At 33.4% G+C, this 20,604-nt stretch overlaps 1 protein-coding gene across 1 annotated transcript in view; it reads right to left on the reverse strand.

Annotated features, from left to right (window-relative positions):
* The window catches only part of LOC126891865 (choline transporter-like protein 1), a 224,822-nt gene extending 207,908 nt beyond the window's left edge, over window positions 1-16,914 (reverse strand). Inside the window, exon 1 of the mRNA XM_050661191.1 lies at window positions 16,768-16,914. Within this exon, the coding sequence (XP_050517148.1) occupies window positions 16,768-16,819 (52 nt within the window). The 5' untranslated portion in view covers window positions 16,820-16,914. The remainder of the gene's footprint in view (window positions 1-16,767) is intronic.
* Between the last annotated feature and the right edge of the window lie 3,690 nt (window positions 16,915-20,604).

Genomic DNA, 20,604 nt, shown 5'->3' on the forward strand with positions numbered 1-20,604 from the left:
GAAGGTCCTAAGTGTAGCAGAAATGGTTGAAAAACGTAAAATGTGAATACTTGCTTTTTTATGTTTTTTTCGCAATTATTGCTATTTTGCAACAAGGGTAACAAATTTTAAAAAATTTATCCAATCTTATATTGTAGGAAATTTAATTACGCAACTTTTATTTTAGTGCAACTTTCCTCGGAAGTGAACACAGTTATAATCAAAAAACGAAGAAAAAAATCGAATTTTTCCTTAATGTTTTGACATTTTGATTATTTAAACAATGTTCCGGACCTTTTTGAGTGGGAGGATAACTCAATTATTATTATATGGGTTAATTCCAAGCAATTTATGCAAAAAAAAATTACAGTCACCTCTCAACGTCCATCTCAAAACAGATCCGCCCTGGACTATAGGTATGGTTCATTCCACGAATATACGACTGTTTTGGATTATCGCGATAACGAATATTTTAGTGTACAACAGAAGAAGAACGAAAGTAAATGGCTTTAATAATTATTGCAATAAACAACAATTTAATTTGCAATTTACTTTTGTTCTTCATATTTTGCACAATAAAATATTCGTTGTCGAGATAAACCAACACAATCGTATGTTCGTGGAATAGGGTATAGTTTTCGTTAATGTTTAAAAAATTGACCAGTATTTTAAAGCAAAAGTGACATAACTCAAAATCTGATCTTTTTTCTTTGTTAAATCAGATATCATGGTTTTTTTTATTTTACTCCTTACACAATTATTAGAAACATTCACGTATCCACATTCTTAGTTTTTATTTTAAAAATTTCAGCGGTTAATACCGTTTAAAACTGACAGTTAAATTAAGATGTAAAAAACCTATTTTTGTCTCCCCTGAAAAATGTTGTTTTTTGATTTGTGATACTTTTCTTCCGGATGAGCGATTTGGTAGAAATAAGCTGTAGGTCGCTGAACGCAAACTATAAACTCCCTGATATATCATGGATCACATCATCATCAGAAATAAAGACAGAATTTTAGGTTAACTTTATTGCGTTTAAAATATTAAGGGTCATCGACACCGGACCAGAACCCAACGCAGAAAGAAGTTTCCGCGGGTTTTGTATACATATATAGGTACCGTTAGCCGAAACTTACGCACGAAATTCTTGATTCGTAAATAACGTCCATTCTCGAGATTGTGTTAGTATAGTCTATTAGGTCTGGATCCCGCGTATGAAAAAAAAGTTGATTAATAGCAAGCTGAAAATTTGTTAATAGCTTAAGGGTGTCTAGTCGGATAAACTTTGATATATGGGAACACTGGAACAGGGGCAGTTTTAATTGTGGAACAGGTTAAAAATTTGGAACGGTCACACCACGAAAACGGTACATTTATTTTGTCCGACAGAACAGACTTAAACTCTCCGAACAGAGATTAAACTCTCGTGCAAAAATCAGACTGCTATTTATCACCTGTCATAATTCCTGTCATTTGGCATATTCTACATGTTCCACTCATTAAAACGCCCATTTGGTGATAAATAGCAGTCTGATTTTTGCATGAGAGGTTAATCTCTGTTCGGACAGTTTAAGTCTGTTCTGTCGGACAAAATACATGTGCCGTTTTCGTGGTATGACCGTTCCAAATTTTTAAGCTGTTCCACAATTAAAACTTCCCCTGTTCCAGTGTTCCCATATATCAAAGTTGGTCCGACTAGACCCCCTTAAGCTATTAACAAATTTTAAGCTTGCTATTAATCAACTTTTTTTTCATACGCGGGATCCAGACCTATATTGTCTTTGACTAAAATAAAACGATAAAATTAGAAAATAAACTAATGGTACAGTCACTGTAGGTTTTCATCTCCGATTTCGTTGAACCTCCATCTGTGCTTCATGGGAAATTTATAGCATCAATCTTAAGCAAGTTATGACGAAAATAAGAGAACCCTTTCGAATTTTTTAGGAAAAAGTGAAAAATAAAACATACGCCAATTCCACAAAAATTAAAATTTTATAATCCCTATAAGAGTTTCTTTACTTTAGGATAAGTAATGACATCAAAAATTTTGACCGGTTTAGAACACATATTTAAAAAAAATATATGATTTAGTGCACACCTACATTGGATCCGATTTTCTCCGATCAGATCAGATCAGATCAGATCCGATCCGATCCGACAGGCGGTGCCTACATTGAATCCGTCTTTCTCCGATCAGATCAGATCCGATCAGACCGGTTTTCCGGCGAGGGTGCCTACATTGGTTCAGTAATCTTCCGACCACCGACCACCGACAATGAGTTCCGATAAAGATGTGTTAAGGAGATGATGAATTGAATATATTTAAACATGTTAGCTTGCAACCCCCAACTTGCAACCAGTTTGCAACCAGTTTGCAACCAGTTTAAAACCAGTTTGCAACCAGTTTGCAACCAGTTTGCAACCAGTTTGCAACCAGTTTGCAACCAGTTTGTAACCAGTTTGCAACCAACTTGCAACCAATTTGCAACCAACTTGCAACCAACTTGCAACTAAAATTGCAACTCAACTTGCAACCAATCGGAATGAAACCAAACACTTCTCGATGAGAATAGGAGAAGCTACTCCCGACGTCGGCCGATATCGGATCTGATCTGATCTGATCGGATCGGAGAAAAACGGATCCAATGTAGGCACTCCCATTTAATACTATGGGTTTATTTTTTATTCCGACGTCGGCCGACGTCGGATCTGATCTGATCTGATCGGATCGGAGAAAAACGGATCCAATGTAGGCACCCCCATTTAATACTATGGGTTTATTTTCTATTCCGACGTCGGATCTGATCTGATCGGAGAAAATCGGATCCAATGTAGGTGCGGCCTTAGAAAAATTAGAATTTTTCAAATTCCCGTAAATTTCATTTTCTATTGATAATGCATTATAGCAAATACTTTGTTTCAGCAACCTAAAAGACGACTATATACCTGGAAATCTCCAGCTGATCAAGAGGGAAAGATAGTCAGAAATCACATTGACTACATTATCATTAATAGAAGGTTTAGAAACAGTATTACATCTGCAAAAACATACCCAAGTGCAGACGCAGCAACTAACCATAATCTGCTCTGTGCTGGATTCAAACTAAAACTAAAAAGAATAAAAGCCCCCACAACGCAGAAGAAACCTAATACTCGACTCCTAAGAAATGCCGTAATATCAGATGAGTTCGGAAATAAGATAAATCGTGAGATTAAAAAACAGTTAGAAAGATCTGGACAAGAAAATATCGGTCAAAATCTAGATATCATGAATTCCGCCATGGTCACCATAGCAAACGAAGTTTTGAAACCAGAAAAAGACCCAATAAAGAAAAAGGATTGGATGACCGATAAAATACTAGACCTTATTCAACAAAGAAGAAATTGGAAAAACAAAGACGAGAATTCGGTATAGAGAGATATATCGACAAATAAGATACGAGGTTAAGCGAGCAAAAGAGGACTGGATGGAACAAAGATGTCGTGAAATGGAAGAACTACAAAGAAAACATGACGAGTTTAATATACATAAAAAGCTTAAAGAAATTACCTACACTCAGAGAAAAAGAACTCCTCACTTTATGAGAAACTCCAAAGGTAAAATAATTCTCGACTTGGATGAAAAAAAGGAAGAATGGACGAACTATATAAAAGAGCTCTTCCTGTATACGAGGCCACCACTTAACACCACAAAGTATACGAATACTGGTCCTAGTATTTTAAAAGCGGAAGTAGAGAAAGCCATCAAACAGAGCAAAAATGGGAAATCTCCAGGCCCTGACCAAATACCATCAGACTGGCTCAAACTTCTGGATGACGACAATGTCTCACAACTAACAAACATTTATAACCATATATACGAGACTGGTATGATGCCACAGATATGGTTAGAGTCTACATTTATTCCACTCCCAAAAAAGCCTAATACATCATCATGTAAAGACTTTAGACTAATTAGTCTCATGAGCCACTCTCTTAAGCTACTTCTTAAGATAATTCTTAATAGAATCAAGCAGAAATGTGAAGAGACAATGGGAAACAAACAATTCGGTTTCAGAGAAGGATTGGGAACAAGGGAAGCTTTGTTCACAATGTTAATATTACTTCAACGATCATGGGAAGTACAGAAACCAATTTACGTCTGCTTTATAGATTTTGAGAAGGCGTTTCATAGAGTTCAACATGATAGGTTGTTTGAATATCTAGAAATGATTGGAATAGACGATAAAGATCTGAGACTTTTACAACATCTATATTGGAATCAAGAAGCTTCTATTCTGGTAGACGGCAAAGAAACAGACAAAATTTGCATTCAAAGAGGTGTCAGACAGGGTTGTGTGTTATCCCCAACTTTGTTTAACGTATACTCAGAAATAATTTTTAATGAAGCCTTGGAAGGACAATGTGGAGTTCGAATCGGGGGAGAAACTATTAACAACATCAGATATGCAGACGACACCGCGATCATGGCTGAAAATATCGAAGATCTTCAATTCCTTATAGATCGAGTCACTAGAGAATGCTCCAATAACGGACTTAACATAAATGCAACAAAGACAAAGTTACTTGTGGTTAGTAAACAAGACGTCGGCCCTATGCAACTAATTGTCAATGATGAATCAATAACAAAAGTTAACCATTTTAAATACCTAGGATGTTGGATAAACGAGACACAAATCCGGATGAAGAAATTAAAACTCGTATAGAAATTGCAAGAGGAGCATTTATGAAACCTAGATCTATTCTGAGCAACTCTCAGCTGAACTTACAACTAAGAATCAAGTTCCTAAAATGTTATATGTATCCTGTATTACTATATGGATGTGAAACCTGGATCATGAAGGTTAACATGATGAACAAATTAGAAGCCTTTGAGATGTGGTCGTATCGTAGAATGCTCAGAATATCTTGGGTTCAACGCATTTCAAACAGAGAAGTCTTAAACAGAGTAGGTCAAGGCGAAGGTGACTTAATGAAGATGATAAAAAAGAGAAAACTTGAATATCTGGGGCATATAATGAGAGGTAGCAGATACAGGATGCTGCAGTTAATACTCAATGGAAAGATCGACGGAAAAAGGGGAATTGGTCGAAAGAAATATTCATGGCTCCGAAACCTTCGTCAATGGACTGGCTTATCAGCAGATCAATTGTTACATGCCGCACAAGATCGAGAACGATATCAGCAAATTGTTATGGAAGCTACCCACGCCTAAAAATTTGGGCACGGTACTTAAAGAAGAAGAAGATTGATAATAACTCCAAAAATTCTGGATATACGTAAAAAATTATAGAGAAGCAAATTTTAGTTTTTTTTAGAAATATTTTCCTTTTTTAATATTTTTTTAGGAGAAAAAATAAGATAGAAACGTTTAAGGCCTAAATTTTACTGGAAGAACGATTTAACCGGGGCCCTTTAACCTTTTATATTTAGAAAATACGGGATTTATAAGTTTAATTAGGGAAAATACGGGATTTATAAGAATTACTAAGATCAAAATCTATAAATCCATCTTCAGACCTGTACTAACATATGGATGCGAAACCTGGACCATGACCAAAGCAAACGAAGAAAAGCTCAGACGTTTTGAACGAAAAATACTTAGAAACATTTTCGGACTTCACCAGAAACCAGTATAGGATCAGAAACAATATCGAATTAAAAGCACTTTACAATGACGCCGATATTGTCCAAGAAATTAAATCAGCGACTAATATGGGCAAGCCACATGCACATACTTCATAACGAGAGACGTGTATGAGTGCAGATTCCTACAGGCAAAAGATCTCTCGGACGTCCCAGAATGCGATGGAGAGATAACATCCAACCAGATCTCCGAAAAATGAATATCCCATTTGACCCTAGGTTGATGGAAGACCGAAGAAATTGGAAGAAAGTTGTACAGTCAGCCAGGACCCACCCAGGGTTGTGGAGCTACGTGATGATGAACTAAGATACGAGAAGAAATAAAAAAGAATGAAAAACCTAGTACAGAAAAAGAAAAAATAAATTAAAGAGACGACGATAAAAACGTATGAGCCAAGGACCAAAGAAATGGCCAATATATTTGAGACAAAAACGAAAAACTTAGAACAATAAAAAACAGAAAGCTATAATGATATAAACAATAAGGTGGGCCGTTGAGTAATGTGCTTTTATTTTGTTTTTTTTTTTTAATTAAGTTTCTTGACCCCAGAAAAGATGTATGATAAGATAACTTACTTCACAGTGTTTTGTTTTATAATTAATTTTATTTTTTTCCACTGCCACAGAGCTGTATAAAGGATCGTTTAAACACAGCGATATATCAAACAACTTATCAAGGTCAATCGAGTTGTTGCAACTTATCATTGTGTGTAAACGGTGCATCGCACGACTTATCAAAGTTGGAGTTGGGTTGAGGTTGGTATCAACTTATCACAAGGATCGAGTTGTTTTAATTTATCGTCGTGTCTAAACGGTACAGCGATTTATCATTGGACTTGGGTCGTATCAATTTAGGAGAATCTTACCGTATTAGAATTTATTTACATATATAATTAAATAATGTACAGGGTGATTGATTAGTGGGGTAAAGCTACGTAGATCCGTTATAGTAATAGATAGCAATAAAAGTTAATAACAAAAATTGTAGCCAACTTTTAGATTCACATTTATAAAATTAATTAGAATGTTACATAGGGTGTTCGATAACATAGTGGCAGAAATCATAGAGCAAAACAGCGAAACCAAACAAGTTTGATTTCTCCGCTCGCACTCTTTGTTATTTTTCCGAAAAATGAATCTCGATGTCCTGATATCTGAAGTGTTTCAAAGAAAGCTGTTTTTGAATCAGTAAGATTCCCTATTCAGATGACGACGATGGCTTTTTAAATTTATAACTTTATGCAATTTTATAATTAAATAAATATTATGTAACTTAATAATTATTATTAGTTCTACGTTCTACAGTGTGGCAAAACCAAATGGAATAAATTCATTATTTCGTAAACCGACGACTAAAAAATCCGGACATATTTTTAAATTATGATTTTTTGGCATTTACATACTAGTGACGTCATCCATCTCGAAGCTGAAATAAAAAATATACATGCGGACCAATGTAAAAAAGGTCATTTCATTGTTGTCTTCTTACCGGCGTGAGAAATACAAAATAAGATTTCCTATTTTATTTGGACATAAGTCACAATTCGAGTTTGAAATCAAGTTTACTTGACGTTTCGAGTTTCACTTCGGAAATCGTTATCAGTATATAAAAAAACATTCATAAATTAAAAATTTAACTTTTGTTTCTGGTGAAGCAACGCAGTTGGAACAAGCAGAATATTATAATTATTGTCACCGGAAAGCGAAAAAGGTAACGCACAACTTGAAAGAACTTATATATTTCTAACTTCGTTTCTGGTGAAGCAACGCAGTTGGAACAAGCAGATATATTATAGTTGTGTCACCGGAAAGCGAAAAAGGTAACGCACAACTTGGGAGAACCTATAGATTTCGAACTTGGTTTCTGGTGAAGGAACGCAGTTGGAACAAGCAGATATATTATAATTGTGTCACCGGAAAGCGAAAAAGGTAACGAATAACTTGGAAGAGCCTATAGTTTTCTAACTTCGTTTCTGGTGAAGCACCGCAGTTGGAACAATCAGGTATATTATAATTGTGTCACCGGAAAGCGAAAAAGGTAGTCCCTGAAAACTATAGGTTTTTCCAAGTTGTGCGTTACCTTTTTCGCTTACCGGTGACACAATCATAATATATCTGCTTGTTCCAACTCGTTGCTTCACCAGAAGCGAAGTTAGAAAACTATAGGGTCTTCCAAGTTGTGAGTTACCTTTTTCACTTTCCGGTGACACAATTATAATATATCTGGTTGTTCCAACCCTGTTGCTTCACCAGAAGCGAAGTTAGAAAACTATAGATTCTTCCAAGTTGTGCGTTACCTTTTTCGCTTTCTGGAGACACAATTATAATATATCTGCTTGTTCCAACTCCATTGCTTCACCAGAAACGTAGTTAGAAAAGTATAGGTTCTTCCAAGTTGTGAGTTACCTTTTTTGCTTCCAGGTGACACAATTATAATATATCTGCTTGTTCCAACTCCGTTGCTTCACCAGAAGCGAAGTTAGAAAAGTATAGGCTCTTCCAAGTTGTGAGTTACCTTTTTCACTTTCCGGTGACACAATTATAATATATCTGGTTGTTCCAACCCTGTTGCTTTACCAGAAGTGAAGTTAGAAAACTATAGGTTCTTCCAGGTTGTGCGTTACCTTTTTCGCTTCCCGGTGACACAATTATAATATATCTGCTTGTTCCAACTCCGTTGCTTCACCAGAAGCGAAGTTAGAAAACTATAGGCTCTTCCAAGTTGTGAGTTACCTTTTTCACTTTCCGGTGACACAATTATAATATATCTGGTTGTTCCAACCCTGTTGCTTCACCAGAAGCGAAGTTAGAAAACTATAGGTTCTTCCAAGTTGTGCGTTACCTTTTTTGCTTTCCGGTGACAATTATAATATTATATCAGCTGCTTTTTCCAACTGTGTTGCTTCACCAGAAACAAAGTTAAATTTTTAATGTATGAATGTTTTTTGTTGATATTTTCAACTCAGGCGCTCCAAAACCAACAAACCACTCGCAAACCCGTCCAAATACGTATTGCGAACCATCAAAGCTTTTGTTGAAAAACCGACAGAAGTTGACGTGCCTGATCCCTTGATCACGCATTTTTAATTACTTTTTCTTTTGCGTAGACAGACGAATAGGGAATGTTGTATACAAATTAAAGTACGGTAATGGTACTTTTTAATAGTGATATAAAATACAGGGTATCCCATTTAAATTTTACTGAAAAAATAATGTACCTACCTGCTTGAGTTTTAACTCACCCTTTATTAGATATAAAGTAAATTAGCAATATCAATCATTTTTAAAAATTTTGACAATAAATAAAATATGGCATCAATAAACCATTGCCGTTGTGCTTATTTTTATTTATACAGTGAGTTGAACTTGTTACGATTTTCATATAAAATTGGTTATAACTTTGTAAATACCCTGTATAACATACCCAACCTTTATATTTTGAAAGTAACAGGATCTATTTGTTTACGATGAAAACTAGTTATAATTCATTGAAGGGTCTAAAAGGGTCTAATGTACACAATGGTCCCCTGTTCAACTTGTTGTGGTCAACTTATCGCAGCGTCTAAACAGCGTTTCAACCTCAACAAATCACAGCAACTTGTCATCACAACTAGTTGCTGGACTTATCGCTGTGTTTAAACGCCCCTTTAGAGTGAGATTTTTTCGAAAAAATCTAATCATCTAATAAATGTCAAATTCTTTTTTTTTTAATTTATTATGGTTGCCTGAGCCAAAAAACGCGTTTGATAAGATAACTGCCATCATAGTCAGTATTTTGGCCGATAAATAATTTTTTCCACTACCACAGAGCTATATAAAACTAAGGATTTTTAAAAAAAAAACTATATTTTTTTGTATGGTAGATTTTTTTGCATACAAAAAAAATAAATTGAGCTAAAGCTGACTTTGGTTTGAACACAAAAAGTAAACGAAAATACGCCCTCTCAACCGCTTGTGTGTGACAATGGTATGCTGTTACATATGCCAAAAGACTGGTGTCAGAATTTTTAACAACTTCCCTTAGTTGGTCTTTTGATAGCTTCATAGCTACACGCTCTGTTCATAAAACTTTCTGACAGTCGATAATCTAAAAGTATTCCTTAGCGCAAAAAAAGTAATTCAGCTACTATGAAATATCGCTTATCTTGGTAATTTAATTATTTCCTCTTAAAAATTATTTAAAATCCCAGTTGTCTTATGTTTTTACGTTCATCAAATAATAGCATAATCAAAATAATATTCTCTGGACTGCCAACGTATCCCTTTACTTAAATTTTTTAGTAGACTATATCTTTTAATTGTGGTATTAAGAAGAGATCTGCTCGCAGAATCATATCGTCTTCAATAGACGTCTTGCACTATAAAGTCATGATGGTTGAGTCTTAATGCAAAACCACATGGGCGCATACACTTTTATTCTAAAATGGCTTAGTATTTGTAAATTTTCCGAGGGGTTTCCGATTGCTACATATAACCGAAAGATGCGGGAAGCAGTGGTAAGCCAGCAAGAATGAACCATTTTCCCAGGCTGTCTCTTAGAAAGTTGTTCTAATCAGACACCACTTTCTGTTTTGACAAATATCGTACAGAAATTCTTGATCTGTACTAAGGTCGTCACTGCGGAAATCGTCAGCTGATGATTCTACTTTTGAACATGAAGCTAAGATAGAGTTTCGCAAACATACAGTCGTTCTCCAAGAGGCCCGAAAATGCACGTGGTGCATGGTACTGCTATCCAGTTGTTCAAATAGATGTATTACAGGCAACTTGTTGGCACATAAACCACTGCAGGGACCTTTCGATTTTATTCTCCAGTAGGTAACAATATAATGCCTCCTTTACGCCTGTATTTATGACAGTACCGTTCAGTACAGAAGCGTTGACGTCCAAAGTTACGTTATTTTAGAAGTGAAATAACGATTGGTAATGTTAACTTTTTTACACTATCGTATATTTTATTTGAGTACCTATATCATCACATTTTTTGAAGTAGGTTTCTAAATTAATTTTTGTCTATTTATTATTTAGTGGCGAAGTATACGTTATTATATGTATAACGTATACATGAATCAGCCACAACAATAGTTTTTATTTAAACTTTTTTTGGGGTACAGAATAAATAACCCTGATGTTTAAAAAATTAGATAATAAAAAAAATATGAAGATCTGTGTTTGAAAAAGTTAATTTTTTTTATTTTTTCCACTTCCGCAATGACGTTTTATATTAAAATAATATAGAGCCTTTGTGGCAGTGGAGAAAAATATTTTTAGCTACTCATTTTGGGCTTAAAATTTGTGTTTTAGTACAACGCAACTTTTTTGACGTCAGGTGTTGTTATTTTACAGAAAAAATTTTTTCGGCCCACCCTAATAAACAACCTAGGGAATAACTAGATATAAGGATCTACTATTGGATGCAGTTAAGGAAGCTGGCAGCTATGTGGAACCAGTAAAAAAGAGTCAACAAAAACAAAGTAACAAACAGCGTGATGGTCCGAAGAAATAAAGCGAAGAAATAAACAGCAAGTAAAAGTGAAGAAAAAAACCATCAAACGATGGATGAAATAGCTGTTGATAATGATGGTAGGTATATAATATGACGATGATAATGGTTGTATCATGCAAAGAATAAAATTATAAAATCAATGGGAAAACCCCAATAAAGTTATGATATGAAAATCTATTACATACAGCTCGTTAGGAAAGCAAGCAAACAAACATTGTTTGGATATTTAGAGAGATCAGAATATTGTAACGTATATAAAACTTTAGTAAACATAATCGATGAACTTTGATATCAATGTATTAGTCCAGGAACCGAAGCATTTCACCTCGCAATTTTTACAGAATGGATCGATTTGCTTGAAAATTTGAAAATAATTAGTGGATAGTTCAATGATCAAAATCTATGTGATGCCAAAAGGCGCTTTTACCATGGGGTCGGTTGCCACCCCATCTTAGGGGTGGAATTTTTTTATTATATTTTGACTGCAAATGTTGAAGAACATTCATTCTAAGCAAAAAATGTTCTATACATTTTTTTGATAAAATTAATACTTTTCGATTTATTCGCTATCGAAAATGTTAGTTTTATATAGAAAAAATCAATGTTTTTCGATATATACTCATTTACCATTCACTCAATTTTTGCCGTAGAAAAAATTTTTTCAAACCAAGTTCTTGGGAATTAAATAGCCTACAATTTCATATAAAAACATTTTTTTGTATATCTGATGCTAATCTTTCTATTTTGAAGAAAATGGCATTTTTCACCAAACTACAAAAAGTCGTTATTCGCTTTTAACTCTAGTTTTTTAAAAACTAATTACTCTAAGCCAGTCAAACTTTTAAAATCTATTAATAATATATAAATAAAGAAGAATTAATAAGGCCAATGACTAAAAACAAAGCTAACTTACATTATTATGCTTCCAATTGGATTTCTTTTTTTTTTTTTTTTTTTTTTTTTTTTTTTTTTTTTTTTTTTTTTTTTTGAAAAAAATATATTGATTTTTTAACCGTAACCTTTTTAATTTTTATCTTAGAAAGTTTGTTAAAAAACAATTTTGTAGGTTTTTACAAGATCTATAAGACTATTAATACCAAATCCTTTTAAAATCCTCAGTCGCAAAAAGTGGTGACTTTGAAAGGGTTGGTAAAGGTGATTTTTGCATGTTATTACAAGTTTTAATTATCAATAGTTCACTCAATTTTTACCGTAGAGTAAATTTTTGAAATCAAGTTCTTGGGAATTAAATAAGCTACAATTTTATATTTAAATATTTTTTTGTATCTCTGATGATAATCTTTCTATTCTGAAGAAAAGGGAATTTTTTACCAAACTTCAAAAATTCAATATTTGCTTTTGACTCCATTTTTTTAAAAACTAATCATTCTAAACCAGTTAAACTTCTAGAACCTATTAATAATACATAAGTAAAGAAGACGAAATAAGGTCAATGACTAATTTTAATCAGGGTGGTGATTAGGGGTTTGCTTTCGATCACTTTTTCGCTGAAAAATATAGGGTCTGACATTCTTTTCATTATAAGCCACCTAATTTTGGAGCTAAAGACTTTTTTTATTTCTGAAGATAGATATTTTTAAATACTTTAAATTAGTTTAAACAAGTGATCCTCGAAAAATGCATAGTTTTCCCGTCTTTTGACTTTGAAACTACAATATTTAGCATTTGCCAAAGAAGACCTAACATATAATAAAGTATAGCTCGATTACTATTGGTCTTAAAGAAAATTTAAAACAACGGTTTTGTTGATTTTTTCAGAAGGTACATTTTTTTAAGCAAAGTTATTTTGATAAAACAAAAACTTTTTGAGTTATTTGCAGAAAACCGATTAAAAACATTAATTTTTTTAATATAAAACTAACACTTTCGATAGCGAATAAATAGAAAACTATAAGTTTTATCAAAAAAATGTATAGAACATTTTTTGCTTAGAATGAATGTTTTTAGCAACTTTTGCGGTCAAAATATATATAATAAAAAATGTTCACCCCCGACATGGGGTGGCAACCACCCCCATGGTAAAAGCGCCTTTTGGCATCATATAGATTTTGATCCTTGGACTATCCACTACTTATTCTCAAATTTTCAATTAAATCGATCCATTCTGTAAAAATTGCGAGGTTTTGTCCTATTTTAAGCTTCATTACTTGGACTATAATATGCTTTTAATTAACAAATTATTACCAACACTAATAATAAACGAAATGAATTTCGACTCAATTCAAATTTTAATCAAAACGAAACCGTAGATTTTCTTATTTTACTAATAATAAAGTACATACCAGGAATTAGAGCTTCTGTATCACGGTTGAATTCAATATTTTGGGAAGTCATTATTTTACTCAAAACTAAAGAAGTAAACTATCCAAAATAAGAAAGATATTGGGTACTGGTATCCGTTTGCACAAATACGTCAATGGCTGTAGTTAAACTTTTGATAATTTATGTAACCGTCTCACAGGCCATTGGGCACATCACTTTTTTTGGTAAATGGTAAAGTTGTACTTGATAAAAAATATTCATTTTGTTTTGACTTTAAAGACAAGCTTATTACAATGAATTGCAATGGTAGAAAATCGTCCTGTGTTGCAGATGAAGGCAAAAACATATCTAATAAATATAACAAGCGAAAGTTTTACTGTTAATAAAATTTAAAAAAATGTTAAAAATAAAACTTTATTGGGACCAGATTTTTTGGTAACACCTTCGTGGTTTCTAAAATTTGTAAACCAACGAATGCTGGAGCAAAGAAGGCTGAGGGAGATCTAAAAGTTGCATCTCACTTCTCGCCTGTCCAGCGCGGTACAATTCCAACGAAAAATGGTCTCGCATACTTAGGAGTAAAACTAATATAAAGTTTTGATGGGAAATAAGCCACATATTTACTAAAAAAATGATTGTATTAACGTTTCGACGCCCAAATGGGGTGTCGTTGTCAAAATACAAAAAATATTACTGAATTAAACAAAAATGTTGTTGCTTAGTAAAAAAATTATTCTAATAATTTATTTAATATGTCTCATTTATATCGGCAATTCAGACATATATTATACATTTTAAAGTAGAAGACTTTAAAATGATATTGCCAATATAAGTTGCGTTCCTGGGACGACTTTATTGAAAGATAGTTCATTAGATTACATGAAATCAACCCCAACTCAAGAATATCCGTCACAAAAAAATCATAACATGTGATCTGTTTTAAAAAGACAACCACATGCAATTATGACAGTAAAAATCTCGCGCTAGAGATTCCATAGTAAATCACGAGGGAAAACCATCGTAAGTATTAGGTCTTATTTTAGTTTACTCTCAAAACTAATACCAATTTCTGACCTTAATATGTACATATGTTATTTTAAATTATAAATAATATTAATACATAGATATATAAACAATACTAAAATATGAAATATGTACTAACTCGATATGTTATTGACTTACTAATTCTGGTATTTTCTTTCTATTGACTTCCTCTTTTAGTATGGGTAACCACATCCTACTGCATTCTACCGAGGAATTTGCGACACAATTGGTTTCGTTTAGCATAATTAAAGCCGCTTCTTTGATTTTTCTCTTTTTACTATCTGTTTCTTTCAGGACTATACTTGAATCTCTCCACTGAACTCATGTTCATTATCCCATGCGTGTTGACATATTTGAGATCTATCAAATTCTCTATTTTTAATATAAGGGACCGTTCAAGTATTACGTAACGCAGGTGGGGGAGGTCAAAAATCTTCAAAAATTACGTTACGCAATAGTTAAACTCCCATAAGAGTGCGTTACGTAGTGGGGGGGGGGGGGGTTAAAAATCTTCAAAAATTGCGTTACGTAATATTTGAACGCTCCCTAAGACTAATGTTCACTTATTCTAAGGTTTAATGGTTTTGATGTTTCACCTAAATAAAATTGTTCGCATTCACAAGGTATTTTATAAATACAATTATTTGTTCTTTCTTGTTCACTGTTAGGTTTTGTTTTAGATAGATCTCAACGTATTTGTTGTTTTGAATGTTGTTGAAATGTTGAATTTATTTCCTATTGTGTAAAAATTCTTGGATAATCCTTTTATATATGGTATGTGGTTTGAAAGAAAATAGAATTTTTATATGTCAAAGTTCTAAAAATTGTAGAATAGAAATGAATTCCAGTGACGAAGAGTTACAGTTTTTTTATTTGTTTATCGTAGATAAAATATTGTATGAAACTGTGCGTGAAGTACTTTTTGCGAACTTACGCGATGTATAGCACTCGCTCCGTTGTCGCTCGTGCTCTAAACATCGCGTGCGTTCGCAAAAAGCATACTTTACGAACTGTTTCATTAATAACTATTTTAGTAATGTGGCTTATTTCCCATCAAAACTAGTTAATTGCAAAAATGCCACAAGAAAATAGCTTCAGAACAACATAATTATCTCTGAACAAACTAAAAATCGGTCTGGCCGTATCGCTTGTGCCCAACACAAATATACATTCAGTAATAAACGAGGACAAAGATCTATAATATTATGTTGTAACGAACAGATATATATGTACATCCATAAAAAATAATCCACGTAAGATGATGCTTCAACTCAGCAGGTAGTGACTATAGCCTAGTATTATGTGAAATAGGAATTATCATGAAATACTTCACACCAAAAAGAGCAGCAACAACACAAACAAAAATCAGAGTCGAAGGACTAAATATGGAATACTTATGCGGAAAAAGAGTATCAGAGAAGATTGTCAAGACTGAAATATTAGAAAACGGTAACATCGAGGAAAGCTGAGAAAAACTCAAAGATAACATCATGAACGCATCAATAAGATGACCTGGAGAGAGGAAAGTACCGTAACGAATACCAACACATCAAAAATGAAAACCTTATGATTTAGAGAGGAAGTGAAGATAAAATGTGAAGAAAAAAAGAAAGTCGTTTTACAATACAGAACAACACAAACACAATAGGCATACAACTACTATAAACCAATCAGATACGAAACGAAAACTTTAGTAAGCCAAATAAAAAGGGAACACTGGCAAAGCGTCTCAAAACAGATGGAACACGACTTCTACGGAACACAAAAAGAAATGTGAAGAATGATCAGTGAACAAAAAAAAAGAGATAAACGAACTAATAAAAACGAAACACTTTGCTAAAGGTGATGATAATGAACCACCAACATCTGAAGTAGTGACAAACGAAGATAATATAAACATTGAAGAAGCAGAGGTAAATGAAGCCATGAAACATTAGAGAAATCAAAAAATAGAAAATCACCAGGAGATATGGGGAGGACCGAATATCGAACGAACTCCTCACTAAAGTATGGAGGACAAGATCTGATATATATACTCCTTTATGATATATATATATATATATATATATATATATATATATATATATATATATATATATATATATATAAAGGGTTGTCTACAGCTAATGCCGTTTCCCTTCCGTCAGCCAGGACTTCCATTTTTTTCGATCTTCCCAGTAAGATCTGATCAAACAACTATTAAAACTATGTAAATAAAAAAAAATAGAACAAAACAGAATATTATAAATATATAAATTTATGCTTAATAATAATGATTTCCAGCCAGTAATAATAAAGTACCTACCAGGAACTAGATCTTCTCTATCGTTGTTTAGTTCAATATATTGGGAAGTCATTATTTTATTAAATTACTTAAAACTCAAAACTGCACGAACTGATGAACTATTCAAAAATAAGAAAGATACTATTGTCATCGACTTGCACATGCACACTGCCAAATAAATACATCAATGGCTGTGCTGTGGATAAACTGCAAGCCATAGATAATGTCTAAACCTTTTTTTATTTTGATTTAGCTACAAAGGTCACCAATTATTGATAATGCGAACGGCAGCTAGACAATTACAATTGCTAGACACTGAGTCGTGTGTTTGACCACAGATTAACAAATTACCACAGATAAGAAGCAAAAGATAGGAACAGAACAGGGCGCCACTAACTTTTTCTAAATAGGTATACTACCGTAAAACGGGGCTACTTGAAAATGGCGGGGTAACTTGAAAATAAACGCAATCACCTTTTTAAGTAAGTGCTGTCACTGAACGATTCGCCCGATTTAATCGTATCCAGTGCCACTTGAAAAGGCATGCCTGCCCACGACTTATCATTGTTGTTTATGATTGCTCTGTGTTTACCGGTGTTGCGTACTTATATGAAAAGAAAAATATCACAAAAATAAGCATTTTTTGTGACCTGAATACTTCCATTTGTAAAATTGCTATTTCTATCGGTAAGTTGTTAAGGTTTCGTTTGCCTAACTTGCATTAATCCCTAATCCCGAATCTAACCTTTCTTTAGACCTTTGAGACCTTTAGAACCTTTGTTTTCGTCGGCACAAACAGAAACAGAAAGAGAAATAATTGTTTTCATCGGCATCTATTATGAACTAAATCTTTTCGTTATAAATATTTTGGGAGTTATAATCTTCGCGGACATGCATATAAAAAAATTGTATCGCCAACATTTATCAAAAAGTTATTATTTTCACTGGAAATGTATTAGGAATCACATTAATCATAGGTACCAGTAGCGTTACCAGGTGTCCCGATTTGCGCGGGACGTCCCGATTTTTAGGGGTCTGGGGACGCGTACCGATTTGTACCTGATCGGGACACTAAATGTCCCGATTTTCACCCACGAAAACCAATTTCAGGTGGACTTGCAGTGAATTTTATAACTATGTTATAAAAACAAGGCACTCCTAAAAGCGGCAAAATGGAATGAAACCTACAATTTTAATAAAAAATAAATAATTTACTTAATCTACGTTTTTTTTTGTAATTTCGTCTATTATTATTATGGTAGGGGAGCCCAAGCGGGGATTTTTGCAGTCACTCGAGCGCGTCAGATTAGCATATGGTGAGAAACCTGGTACCCTGCAGATGCACCTCTACTATATATTGGCTCTTAACACAGGGGAGTTCGTTAAGGGGGGCCCGAAAAAAAAATTCTACCCTTAAAAAAACTCGAAATTGTCAGATTAAGATAAGGTAGGTTAAGTACATGCAAGAGAGTGTATATTTCAAAAATCTGACGATTTGAGCCGGGCGTAAGGAAATGGGTGAGTCCCAAAGTTTCACAAGAAAAAAGCGAATATTTTGCGAAATGAATGACAGATCGAAGAACTAAAAAATATATGCTCAATATTTTTAAAAATCTATCCAATGATACCAAACACGACTTCTCACGGAGAGGGGTGGGGGTAAATTTAATATTTTAAATACGAATCCCGCGATATTTCGCGAAATGAACATCAGATCGAAAAACTGTAAAATACACTTATTCAATATTTTTGAAAAATATGTCGAAAGGCACCAAACATGACCCCCCATGGATGTGGGGTGGGGGGTTACTTTAAAATCTTAAATAGGAACCCTCATTTTTTATTGCAGATTTTGATTCCTTACGTAAAAATAAGTAACTTTTATTCGAAACATTTTTTCGAATTATGGATAGATGTCGCTATAATCGGAAAAAACGATTGTTGGAAATGGAAAATTAAATTAAAAAATGGCAAGCACCCACTAAAATGGAAAACTTTACTTAGCTTTTTTTGGTTTTAGGACCTACCCTTTACAACCCAATAGGTCCCCAAAGCGCTCGAGTGACTGCACATTTAGCATACTTTGCTCCCCTACCATTATTATGTAGGATTAAATACAGATTATAGAAACACCTTGTAGTCCAGTAAATGAACGGGAAATACGGTTATACCGTGTAATTTTCAGGATCAACTCCGAATTGCATGAAAATTTGGACGGCTTGTGCCGTTGATTGCTTTTACTCGGGAGATGAAAGTCACCCCTAGTTGTGGGTGAAAAACCGCGCGTTTAAAATAAGTTCGGAGTTGTATAATAATCCTTTTCGAGTTATTTACGATTGAAAATGTTTATTTTTCGATAAGAAAATCACGTTTTCAGACGATTTTTACAAATAACTCAAAAAGTAAGTATTTGATCGAAAAAAATATTCTTAGCAAAAATGTAGCATACCTAATATAAAAAATTAAAAGAATCGTAAACTCGTAGAGTCCATAGACCCAGCAAAAGAAGTGGTTCATGAAAAATATGTTTCGTCAAATCCAAACAACAAATATTTCAACGTGAAATAAGCAAGAAATGAAGCACTTTTCGGGAAAAACCAAAAACCAAGCTTTATTTTTATGTTTTAAAAAAGTTTCTAGCATCAAAACAAAGCAAGTTAGGCTCAAAATCAAGTTGACTCCTTTTTTTTTTGGTAAAAAAAATGTGTGTGTACTTTGTACGCACGTAAGAAGTTATACTTCTATTATAATATAATTTCAACGAAATAAATATACCTACTTAACAGTTACAATACAAAAAATTAACAATAATTACCAAAATTTAACCAAAACTTAACAATGCCAAATATTAAAAAAAAAACGAAAAAAGTATGAATCGTCCGGGAATTGAACCCGCAACCTCGCGAATTCTCAATCTCTGGTCCAATGCTCTACCAACAAGACCATCAAGGCACATACTATTAACGTGTCAGATATACATATTTACACATCACGGTGACAAGTGAAATATAAAAATAGATGTTTTATTATTTTACGCCCAAGGAAGACAAATCCAAAGACACAAAATTATAATAAAAAACCTTTTAAACCACATTTTTCAAATTGCGCAAGTTGTATTATTAATATTAATGTTAATAAATGAAATATAAATATTTTGACGTTTCACAATTTGACAATATCATAACAAAATTTGATCTACTATTTTTAAAACACTTACCAGTGTAAGATTCTTTAGCTTTGAATAAGCGAGATCGTAGATCGTCCCGGTTGATTGTTGTTATCCACAGTTCTCTACGGCTTCGAGCTAATAGGTTTTTTATCAGTAATTTTGCGGCACTCATACTAGTCACAGTTTGACATGCAACAATCATCTCTTCTATGTTAATAAGTCCAAAAATATAATATGAAAACTATTTAAAAAGGCAGTATAACCATTAACTAACTTTCTGTTTGTTGTTTCTCTTCCTACAAATTTTAAATCGCAACAACCATACACCATACATAACCAAACCACAGTCCCACAGCTGTGACACAGCTGCCATATTGGATAATTTTTGTCATGCCATTTGAACATCCAATCAGAACAAAGTTGTAATGCGACTGCGCCGGGATCAAAGGTTTTAATCCTATTAAAATTCACCCTCATATCGGGCGTAAAGAAGTATAACTTCAAAAATCGTGAAAATCTCCCCCTACCCCAAATTAAATTAATCGTTACCGCTTTACAAACAATTTACTTTACTTATGTATTTTTTACATGACTGAAAGGGCTTGAACGAGTCACTAATCACGAGTGTTCGAGTATATGCAAAATATGAACATGAACAGCCATATTTTAACCAATTTTTGTCTTACAGA

Source organism: Diabrotica virgifera, chromosome 9, assembly GCF_917563875.1.
Source record: "Diabrotica virgifera virgifera chromosome 9, PGI_DIABVI_V3a".
Lineage (NCBI taxonomy): Eukaryota > Metazoa > Arthropoda > Insecta > Coleoptera > Chrysomelidae > Diabrotica > Diabrotica virgifera.